The following is a 10,852-nucleotide window of genomic DNA, read 5'->3' as shown; positions in this document are numbered from 1 at the left end:
AGGAATAAGGTGGATTAGCAAAGGCTGGGAGGAAGAAGGGAAGTGACAGAGGGGAAGATATTTGGGAGGACTTCTTGGACGGCAAGGAGATCAAACCAGTCAATCCTAAAGGAAGCCAACCCTGAATACTCATTGGAAGGACAGATGCTGAAGCTCCAGTACTTTGACCACCTGATTTGAAGGACCAGCTCACTGGAAAAGACCCTGATGCTGGGAAAGACTGCAAGGAAAGGGAGAAAGGGGCGAAAGAGGATGAGATGGTTGAGTCCACTGACTCAATGGGCATGAGTCTTGAGCAAAGTCAGGGAGATAGTGAGGGACAGGGAAGCCTGGTGTGCTGCAGTCCATGGGGCTACAGAGTCGGACACGACTGAGGGACTGCACAGTAAGAGGAGAGGGTGGGTGAGGGGCAGGAGCGTCTTCCGGGTGGACACAGGGGAGAGAGCTTCTTCCCTGGCTCTTGGCATCTCCTGGGCTAACTCTGGGGCTTCTGGCCCTCCACCAGCAGGTGTGGGAGCCCAGGGCTGGAGGTGGGCAGAGGAAAGGCCAGGAGAACACGGATGAGAACCAGGGGCGGGGCAAGGTCAAGCAAAGAGATGATATTCTGGGGCAAGCATTTTATTTGTTAATACAAGAATAGAAATTCTGCAATAAATATCATCTAATAAATAACATCTCCAAATAAATAAATATTAATACAACAAACTTAAAAGAGTCATGAGTTGGGTGGGGCTGGGGGGCAAGGCCTAGGGGAGCTGCCCCCATACCCCGAAATGCTACCGCAATGTAAACTTTCAGGAAATTCTGTGGCTGTGGCTATGGTTGCCCTCCCCAGCCTGGGCAACCCACAGATACCCTGGGAAAGGGGGCAGAGGGGAGGCACCCTGAAGCTGGCAAGAAAATTCAAGGCCGTGTCCTTTTGGATGACACCTTGTGCCACGGATAGCCTTGGTGACCCCTGGGTCCAGTCTGTCCCTGCCCCTCTGCTTTCAGTATCACCTCCATTGCAGACCCCACTGCTTTCATTTCTCATCCCATCTCGTCCATCTGGACTTGGCCACCATGTGTTTCCTGAACTGGATGTATTGAGTTGTTTGAGGGGTGGGGGAGCAACACCCATCTAAGGAGAGCAGGGCAGCCAAAGGGTTTCACCCTAGAAAGGCACGTGTGATGGTGCCCCCCTCTCCCTGCCCTACAGGCACGCTTCCTGGAAGTGCCACTTGAGGGGCTGGTTGTGCGCTGGCAAGTGGTGCGCAGGAAGCAGGAAGCTGCAAGAGCCTCACACCGACTGCAGCCACTCTGGGTGCCCTTGAGCATGACGTCCTGTGGAAATGGGATGGGGCCTATTGCACCTCTTCCTCAGACCCGTAGGACTTAGGGAGGCCAGGAGGGGGTGGGCCTTATCGCATCACACCCTCCTCCAAGTCCAGGGAGGCTAGAGGCTCACGGCTCCAGTCTCCTGGCTCAACAAGTGTTGGTGTACGCCTTTCTCCCTCCTAGAGTGGGAGCAGGGCTGGAAGGAGGAGGGGAAGGAGAGGGTGGTCGGAGATCAGAAGCCACGGGCCTCCAGGTGCAGGGTGACCGCAGTGGCCGGAGGCTGCATCTTCTTCTTGAGTCGGTTGAAGTCCTTGGCCGAGCGCCACAGCCAGGTCTGCAGCTCCTTCAACAGCCAGAAGTCGTCCATCTTCTGGAGGAAGTCACTGTGGGCAGGGCCAGGGGCCCAGGTGGGCTCAGTCCCGGGCAGAGGCTGGGGCAGCGGGTAGCCCAGAGCTGCCATGACGCCCGCGATGCTGCCCAGCAGGCCCTGGAGGCTGGTGCAGAAGTGGGCCAGGCTGCGGCGCAGCTCGGCCGTGGCGGCCTGGCGGTTGAGGCCCCGCAGGTAGCACAGGAGGTGGCTGTAGGCCTCGTAGTTCTGGGTCAGCCGCAGTTTGTCGTTGAGGCTTCGCCACACCTCCAGGTTGACAGTGGCCTTGGGCAGAGTCTCCACCCCCAGCCGAGGGGGGTTGAAGTCAGGCTCGTTGAAAGGGGGGCCCAGGTAGTTCAGCTGTGAAAAGGAGAGGACGATGGGGAAGGAGGGGGCCGGAGGAGCCGGCTGGGAGATGCTCGCCCCCAAAGCTTCTATTTCCTGCGTCCCCTGACACTGGCCCCATCTCCATGCTAGGCCTCCCCTAAGTTTCTGCAGGGATGTCACTGGCATGGAGGTGACAGTTGAAGCAACGAGGGCGATGAGCTCCCCTATGGAGAAGTGCAGAAAGAGAAACACACGCAGGAGAAACTCAGGAAGGACGTGCTGACTGGCTGAGAGCACAAGCCCAGGGAAAGCGCCCCGTGCAGGCAGGGCAGGGCAGAGCGGAAGAGGAGCCCTGAGGACCCAGGAGGCCAGGCCACAGAGGCGAAGGTGGACCAGGAGAGTGCAGAGCCAGGAAGAGGAGCTCGAGAAGGCAGCAGGGCTCAGCAGCAGGGCTGCAAAACAGAGCGAGGAGAGTAAGTCTCAGGAACTCCGCGGGGCTTGGCAAGAACGAGGTGCCTGACTACCTTGGAGAGGGCAGCTCCAGGGGCCTGGAAGCCAGACTGCAGGGGTTAAGGAGTGAGCGGGTGGAGAGGAAGTGGAGGCAGAGGGTGTAGACCACTCCTTCAAGAAATTTGGCAGGGAAAGCCCGGGGAAGAAAAAGGGTCGGGAGCCGGAGCGGGTAGCAGAGTCAAGCAGAGGTTTCCTGGATGGGAAGGCAGAGAGGAGAGCGGGTGGGAAGGCAGAGGGCCCGGGGGCACCCCAGCTATGCCTGCCCCTGAGGAGCCTGGGCCGCTCGCTGGAGGGCAGGGAACATGGTCCTCGCTGAGGCCCCCAGAGAAGGGCTCAGAGGCGCAGGGCTGCCGGAGGCAGAAACGGGCCATCTCAAGAGCTGGGCAGGAGGAAGGGTGTGAAGACAGTCTAGGGAAGAGGACAGACCTTGCCAACCCTCAGGGGATAGGCCTGGGGCCCAGGGAGAGGGCGAGGGAGCCGGCTCAGCTGGGAGAGAGGGAGAAGCAAGAGGCGAGGCCTGGGATAGGCAAGGGCCCAGGGGGAGGTTCACACGCTGACAAGCTCAGAGACAAACTAATTTCCTCGGTGTATCCTGGGGCTGGAGCCAGCTCCCCCGTCACCCTCCTCCCCCTGCTTTCCCTGGCTCCAGAGTAGGGTCTGGGATGTGGAAGAGGAACACGGGAAGAGGGGCCAGTTCCCCACAGTCCTCGGCAACCCCGACCCTCCTCCCTTCTCTCCTGGGCTCTCCGAGTACCTCCGGACCGCACCCAGATCCTTATGGCATAGCTTCCATCCGCACCCCGAACCCCCTGTCCCTCCTGGCCAGGGTTCCCTACAGCCCCGTTTTCTCCCCAAGTCCCCCTTAGGAGGCCCAGCTAGGATGGGAGAGGCAGACAGAAGGGAGGCCCATGGGTCCAGAGCAGCAGGGCCCCAGGTCTGGGGCAGAGACGAGCTGGAACACAGGCATGGGGGGTGGGGCCCTCCAGTCCCACCCAGCCCCACCCGGGCGAGAGACACCACAACTCGGTGTAAACAGAGGAGACTTCCCTGGCCCTCAGGGGGAGGCGGGCGGCCGGGCCGGCAGCCAGTGGCAGTGGGCCAAGGCGGGTGCGAGGCCTGCCCACATGCCTAGTCCTGGGGCCAGGGATGGGGAGGAGGGGGCACCTTCCCCAAGAGGGAGGGCAGGAGATGGGCCAGCCAGGGGGGCTCCAGGGAGCCCAAGCCCCTCCCCATCACCCCATCATTCACCAGGACCCCCACTCTCTTGGTGTTCTCTCTTCCCTCACCCCCGTGCTTCACCCAGCTCCCAGCCCCTGAGCAGCCCCGGGTACTCACATAGGTCCCAGCCAAGCTGCGGAGCTGGTGCTCCAGGTAGCGGGTGAGGTCATAGGTTTTCTGGATGGAGGGGCCGGGCCCCGGGTCTCCTGTGCGGTTGAGGGCTGGCACTGCAGGGAGCTGCCAGAGCACAGTGCACAGGCACGCGAGCATCCCCCACGAGTCCCCTGTGGACAGGACAGCAAGGAGCGTGAGGGTGGCCTGGCCTGGCCCAGGAGGCAGCGGGCAGCCCCTCAGGTGTCTCCCCACCTGGGGCGGGAGCCAGGCAAGGGTGGGACAGCAGATGGGAGCAGGCAGAATGGAGGAGGGGCGCTTCCTGGCCTGAGAGACTGTGCTCATGGAGGCATATTTGTGTTTGAGGAGGACTTGGCCTGTGTGTCAACCAGGAGGTACTGGAGAGCATTTGTGTGTCAGCGTGTGTGTGTTCAGCGCTGAGAGGGATGCGCGAGAGGCAGCCACGAGTGGGAGTCGAGCCAGAGGCAGGGTGCAGGGTCAGACCACCAGGGTCAGAGGCAAGGTGTAGCTGTGGACACCAGGGCCAGGCAGGCTGAAGGACATGGGGCTGGCTTGGGTGGGTGGTGGAGGCTACATTCTGGGATTTGATTCCGGCACGTGGAAAGTGCAGGATCAAGTTAGACTGAAGGAAATGTGGTGTTCGCGCTGAGAGGCGGCTACAGTGGGATTTGCCGCATGCTCCTCTAGGGTATTGGAGGGGGGAAAGTTAGAGCCAATGAGACCTGGGGATCCGTCTGCCATGAAGACAGGGCGGGGATGGGGCAGAGACAGCATGTGATGTATTTGATGAGTCCTGCTTGTCCGCTGATGGTGCTGCAGAGTTTGGGCCCTGCAGGATACCACAGGCCAGGGGTCAGAGGTGTGAGGAAAGGCTCGACCATTGGAAAACATGATGTTCCCAGCTTTTAGGTGAGGTTCAAGGTCAAGAGCACTAGATTAGGATTCAGTGGGCCTTGGGATTGGCAGTGGCAATGAGGGTTAGGAGAGAGTAAGGCTGTAATTGGCCCTGGGCTAGATTAGGTTTAAGGACTGGGTTCCTTTTAAAGTTTCAGGTTAGTTTGTTGGGGTCTGGCTGACCGAGTGTGGTTGCGGTTTGAGTCCAGCTGGGGGATGTGGTTAGGTTTGGGCAGGCAGAGGGTTGGCTGGGGCTGAAGTCTGTGCATCTGTGGATGTAGCTGTCTGATGCGGTGATACATGGCGTGTCACTCAGAGTAGGGCTAGTTTGGGTTTTGAGCTTGGGGAGGTGTGAGGTCGAGAGTGGTTTCCTTCTTTTAGTTTAGATTATATCCTGTCAAATTTTCTACAATGACATACATTGCTTTGATAGAAATAAGTTGGATATGGGTTTAACAAGTTGATTGTACTTAGGGTTATGGTATAAGTGTGGAGTTAGAAAGAATTAAGACCATGTATGTTTAGACTTAGTCATATGCTGGGTCAGGGGTTTAGAGAGGGTTGCAGCGTCGGAGGGTTTAGGATTCACGCGGTCTGGAAGGTCTCTGTGGAGGGCAGGGCTCAGGTGGGACCTTCTGCAGTGGCCCGCTGGTCGGTCTGACTCTTTCAGATGCTTTACCGGCTGGCTGCACTGATGAGCATGGCAACAGGGTGCCTCCAGTCTCAGGGATTCTGCTGTCTCGAGTGAAGGGCTCTTGTTTGAGGATATGTGTGTGCGCGCATGCACGCACACACACACGTGCCCCACCCATGTGTGTTTTAGGGCAGAAGGCAGGGCCAGACCCGTAACTGCTGCCTGGGGGGCCAGGCTCCCCTCTCCCTCTTCTCCGTCTGTAGCCTGTGGCTTCCCTCCCAAATGATCCTCCCTCATCCTTCCTTTCCGCCCCAGCTCTCACTGACTCTGAGTTCCCTCTTTTTCCTCTCCACCCCTCTCTTTTTGGCTGCGCTGAACAGCATGTTGGGGATCTTAGTTCCCCAAGCAGGGATCAAACCCGTGCCCCCTGTAGTACACACATTGAGTCTTAACCACTGGACCACCAGGGAAGTCCGCCTGAGTTCCTTTCTATTCCCTGTTCTCCACATCCCAGACAACTCCAGGCCCTTCTTCTCTGCTGCCCTCAGCCGCTGTCTGGCTGAGTGCCCAGGATCCTATGGGCACAGTGAAGAGTTAGTTTCAAGGGTGGGAGACCTGCTGAGCGGGGAGTGGCCCTTCTGGGACTGAGTCCTGTCTCTTCTCACAGTGATGACGCCGAGGGTCCCAGCAGAATCGGCAGTGAGGAGCTAGGCTCGGCTCTTTACCCCACCCTGCTCTGGGTAGCCCTGCCAGCCAGAGTTCTAGGACTGGGCTCTGCCTGGCACACAGAGGGTGGGGGCGGGGGTCAGGAACCCCATTCTGAGCCTTGTTCTTCCCTCCCACTCTGGGCCCTGCGGGACATCCCTGGGGAGGACTGGCTCCCTACACAGGGACGGCACAGGGAGAAGCCTCTGGAAAAACAAGAGCGAAGTCATCTGGGCAGAAAAACGGCTCATGAAATTAACCAGACAAGGCCGGTGTTTCCAGGAATATTTCAGTTCTGAGGTAACTGTGTCACTGAAGGCTGGGGGGGTGGCGAGGTGGGGGAGAGCTGAAGGGTCTGAGGGACCAAGAGGGAAGGAGCCTCAGACCCAGAGGGGGAGGAGGCAGGAGGGGGTAGAAGGCCAAAGCGCTCTCCTCTCTGTCGGGATGGCCGCTGCTCTGGGCAAGATGTCCCACCTCTCAGGCGGCAAAACTGAGAGCTGTCCGGGCCGAGAACACCTGTGGTTCAGTCATGGGCCCTGAACTCGGCGCAGCCGGCCTGTGTCCCTAGGAGGGCAAGTGCTGGGGGCACCCTGGAGTCCTCACGCTCCCCCTCCTCTGCAGGCGCAGGGTGCGCAGGTGGGCCGGCCACTCGGGGGCTGTGTCCTGGGCCCCCTCCCCCAGCCCTGGCCCCCAGCCCGGCCCCCGCCCCAACTCTGCCTCTGGCTGCTGCCCACTGATTGTTTACATCCCGTCTTCCCCTGTGTTTATAAATCCGGCTGAGCACGTGAGGAGCTAATGAGAGCAGCTCACATTTCCTGCTGCGGGGGCCCCGCCACCCCCCATCCTGGCCCCCACCCCAGCCAGCCCCTAATTCCATCCAGATCCCTGGGCCCTGGGAACCGAGGCCCCCCTCATGAACAAACACACACACACACACACTCAGCCCACGCACGCGCACGGCCACCCTGATACGGCTGCACAGGCAGGCAGACCCCCATGGACGCGTGTCTCTAGACAGCTGCCCCCCTCAGCCCGTCTCCCCCAGTCTGACCTCAGTCGGGAAAGATAGGGGGCTCAGCAGTGCACACAAGCCAGGGTAGTCATGGTGGGGAGGACTGGTCAGCCAGGAGACTCTGCACCTTGGACTGGTGGCTCAGAGCCGTCAGCCCGACAGGTAGGAGCTGGGAGGCGCTGCCCAGAGGCGCTGGACTGAGGGTGCAAGGAAGAGCGAAGGCCCTGCCTTGAGGCCAGGCCAGGCCCAGCACCCTGGTGAACTCGGAGGGGTCAGTGGGGGAGTACTGCAGGAACGCAGCCACTGAAGGGGTGCTGGGTCCACGGTGACGGGAGAGTCAGGGAAAGGCCCTAGGGGCCACCCCTCAGCCCCCCTTCTCAGAGAAAGGCCCAAAGGAACAGCCAGCTTTCCTGGTCTTTTGGGCTGGCTGCACCTCCCCTGTCTTCCTTCTATCCCTTCCATCATTCTCTCCTTGGTTCCCTATCCCCCAGGCAACTGAGAGGCGGCTTAGGGAGTGGGTAACGGGTGGGATCAGAAGTCAGGAGACCTCTCTGTCACCAGCACATCCAGTGGCTGGGCTTGTGTGATGGGATCGCATGCACTGTGCAGCTAAATTTCAAACCGTGTGGCACCCCTACTCTGTCGTCCTCTTCAACAGCCCCCTCCCTGCCCTTCTCTTCCAGCCTAAATGAAAAGAGGAAACTGAGGCCCAGGGAAAGAAGCAGATGGGCGGGCCGCCTCCCAGCCTTGAGGAGTCCATTCCCAACCAGGAGTCCAGGGTCGGGGTTGTGCCACAAGAGGACCCTGGGTGGAGCCCAGCAGAAAGCAGGCATGGGAGTAGGGGAGCACAAAATGAAGGAAATAGTCCAGCAATTGTGTGGGTGTGCTTGAATGGGTGTTGTTATCCAGAGAGTGTGGGAGGGGCTCGGGGAGCGCGCAGGAGCCAGAGTGTGAATAGACAGGTGGGATTGTGGGGAGGAATGTGAAGTGTCACTAACAGTTGCTAGTGCCGAGGGGGGTGTGCAAAAGTGTGACCGGCCGGGGCAGGGTTCTGCCAGGGGGAGAGGGAGCCATTACATCAGCTGGGAGGGGAGACTTCTCAGCACTGCTGCGGCGGGACAGTTGCTGCCACCTCTGCCTGATGTCTGAGGGTATCTGAGCCAGTGGGGGTACCGGATCTGCTCTGTCGGGGTGTGTGTGGGGGGATGGTATCCCCGTGTCCCGCGGGAAGGGCAGCCGTGTGCTCCCGCAGCCAGGGAGGGGCTCCGTGAGGACAGGGAAAGCACAGAGGTGTCAGCCTGGAGGGGTCAGGGTCAGAGAGCGCCCGACCGAGGAGCGCGTCCAGTGCCCCCCGCTCTCCCCAACAGCCGCTCTGCGAGGCTCGGACCGCGCCGGCCCAGCCGGACCTCCAGCCGCCCCTCCCCTCCCGGCAGCCCCCTCCTACCCCAGCGGGGCGGGCCGGGCCGGGCGCAGGAGGAAGCGGGGACGCATCCTCTGGGAGGTGGGAGTCTGGGGAGGGCATCTGGAGCGCAGAGAGGAGTCGCTGGGAAAGAAGGTGGGGAGAGCCGGGATGAGGGGGCTCTGGCGAGGCCCGGGGCCTGGGGGTCCCCTCGAGGGGCTCGGCCCGCTCGCCCGCCCTACCCCCTCGGCGGTGACCTCTCGCTCCCGGCCCCCTCCCTGCGGCGGCGGCGCCTTCCCCCTGTGTGGCCCCGGCGCCCCCGGCCCCGCCCCCGGCCCGCTCCCGCCCGGTCGCTCCCTTCCCGGCGGCGGGGGCGGGGTCCGGGGGCGCCGGGGCTCCGGGCTCGGCCGGGCCGCTGCCCTTTCCCGCGCCGTCCACTCCCTGCCCGCCCTCCCGCGGGCCGCCGGGGCCGAGCGGCCGCCGCCGCCCCTCCCCGGCCGGTGACAGACTTTGCTGCCCGGTCCGGCCGGGCTGCGCCCGCCACCGGCCCCCCGTCCCCCGCCCGCCCGCACTAATCACTCCCAGGCCACTGCGGGCCGGCCCGGGGGGCTCGCGGCCGCCGCCCGGCCCCTACCTGCCGCCGGCTCGCCCGCCACGGGCAGCATGGTGGGCTCCGGCCGCGCGGCGCGCAGCGAGGAAGCCGCGACTCCCGCGGCCCGGCCCGGACCAGCCCGGCGCGGCTCTGCCCTCCGCCCTCCTCTCGCCCGCCCTCCTTCCCGCCCTCCCCTCCCGGCGGGCCGGGGAGGGAGAGCGGCGCGGCCCGAGGTGTCGGCCTCCCCTCGCCTCCCGCCGGCCCGGCCTCGGGCTCCCCCGAGCCCCCTCCCTCCCGCCCGCTTCCTCTCCCGGCCCCCTCCTCCTCCGCGCGCGCCGTCTCCTCCCGCAGACCCGCTCCCTCCTCGGACTCGCTCTCCCGACTTTGGCGCGGGGCTCGGTCCCCCGGGGTCCCGGGACCCCGCCTCGCCGGGCTCCAGGTGGCCGCCTCCCAGGTCTGCGGGTCGCCCGGGCTGCCCGCCGCGCTCCGGCCACCTCCCGGCCCCGCCGAGCGGACTCCAGGAATGCCGCGTCCCCGCCCGGCCCCTCTCGAGGGCGCCCGGCCCGGGCCCCCCCCGCCCCGGCCCGAGCCCCGCGGGCGGGGGCAGCGCCCGGCTCCCCGGCCCGGCCCCGGCTCGGGACTCCCCGGGGGAAGCACGGGAACCGGATCTGGCGGCTCCCGGGCGGGGGCGGGGGCCGGGGCCTCGGACGCCTGGCTCCTACCTGCTCGGAGGTCCATGGGGCTGGGGGCCGGGCGGGCCGGGCGCGGCTCCTCTCCCGGAGGCTGGCGGAGTGGGAGGGCGAGCCGCGGCTCCGGCGAAGCTTTAATAATCCCATCCGCCAGGCCCACTCGCAGGTTTTTTTCGCTCGGTTTCGGATTTTTTTTTTTTTCGGTGTGGGACATTCTGCAAACTTTTTTTTTCTGACGTGTAAAGCTGTAACCACAAATTGTAGCGGCCCTCCCCGGGGTGGGGGGAGGCGGGGGGAGGAGGGAAGGGAGGGCTTCTGGGGCTCCTCTCCCTCCCACAGCACCGAGGGGGGGTGAGGTGAGGCGAGGCTGCGGCGGTACCACCCCGGGCCTCCTGGGGGAGGGGGCGGGAGGGCATCCGTCCGTCGGCGAACTCCCCAGAGGCAGGGGAATGAGCTGGCCGCCCCTTTTCTTCTCCCTGGGTGTCGGCCTGGGGCGCCGGCTCCCGGCCCGGCGGGGTCCCGCTCTCACCCTACCTCTGCTTCAGCATCTCTAACCTCCCACCCCTCCCTTCCCACCCCCCACCCCGAGTAAACGCAATGACACATTCTCCCAAATGCCAGCGAGCTGGCTTCGAAGCAAGTGATGGTGTTTTTCCTGCTGCCCTTTGTCTGGGCTGACCGCCCCCCTTGCCTATTGTCCCGCCGCCTGTCCCACTTCCAAACGCCGAGTCTAAGAGAGGCGCCCGGGCTGGGGCAGGTGACTAACCGGCTCACAATGCCCCCCGCCCCGGCCGGGGGTGCGGGCAGAGGGCACCACAGGCCCACTGCCCAGTGCTGAGGGAAGAAGAGGGCACTTGGCAGAGGGTTCTTCCCTCCAGTTCACAGGGTTCTGCATTCTTCCTGCCCCTGGCCAGGAGAGTGCTCATGGGTGGGGGACTCGTAATTCATTAATCAGCACGAGGCACCAGACCAGTTTCAACACCAGAGGTTTCAGGGGTGACTCAGCGAGACCGATCGGGTGCAAGGCGCGATGGAGAGACCCAAACTCCTCACATG

General features: G+C 63.3%; 1 protein-coding gene across 5 annotated transcripts; it reads right to left on the bottom strand.

Moving 5' to 3' along the window:
- Positions 1–602: 602 nt before the first annotated feature.
- CLCF1 (cardiotrophin like cytokine factor 1) lies at positions 603–10,010 on the bottom strand. 5 transcript variants are annotated; one of them, XM_055415404.2, is made up of 4 exons: positions 9,491–9,775; positions 8,561–8,659; positions 3,857–4,023; positions 603–2,044 (listed from the first exon to the last, which is right to left on the bottom strand). In XM_055415404.2, exons 3-4 carry the CDS (start codon positions 4,007–4,009, stop codon positions 1,550–1,552), a joined length of 648 nt encoding a protein of 215 aa, XP_055271379.1. In that variant the 5' UTR covers positions 4,010–4,023; positions 8,561–8,659; positions 9,491–9,775; the 3' UTR covers positions 603–1,549. The 5 variants fall into 5 exon arrangements, with proteins under 5 accessions (XP_055271379.1, XP_055271375.1, XP_055271377.2 ...); XM_055415400.2 differs by lacking the exon at positions 9,491–9,775 and adding an exon at positions 9,150–9,238; XM_055415402.2 differs by lacking the exons at positions 8,561–8,659; positions 9,491–9,775 and adding an exon at positions 9,830–10,010.
- Positions 10,011–10,852: the final 842 nt, after the last annotated feature.

This window comes from Moschus berezovskii, chromosome 25 (genome assembly GCF_049115385.1).
Source record: "Moschus berezovskii isolate FMDL1 chromosome 25, NW_MosBer_1.0, whole genome shotgun sequence".
Classification (NCBI taxonomy): Eukaryota; Metazoa; Chordata; class Mammalia; order Artiodactyla; family Moschidae; genus Moschus; species Moschus berezovskii.
Note: the sequence above shows the minus strand (reverse complement) of the source record. Positions and strands in the feature narration are given on the sequence as shown.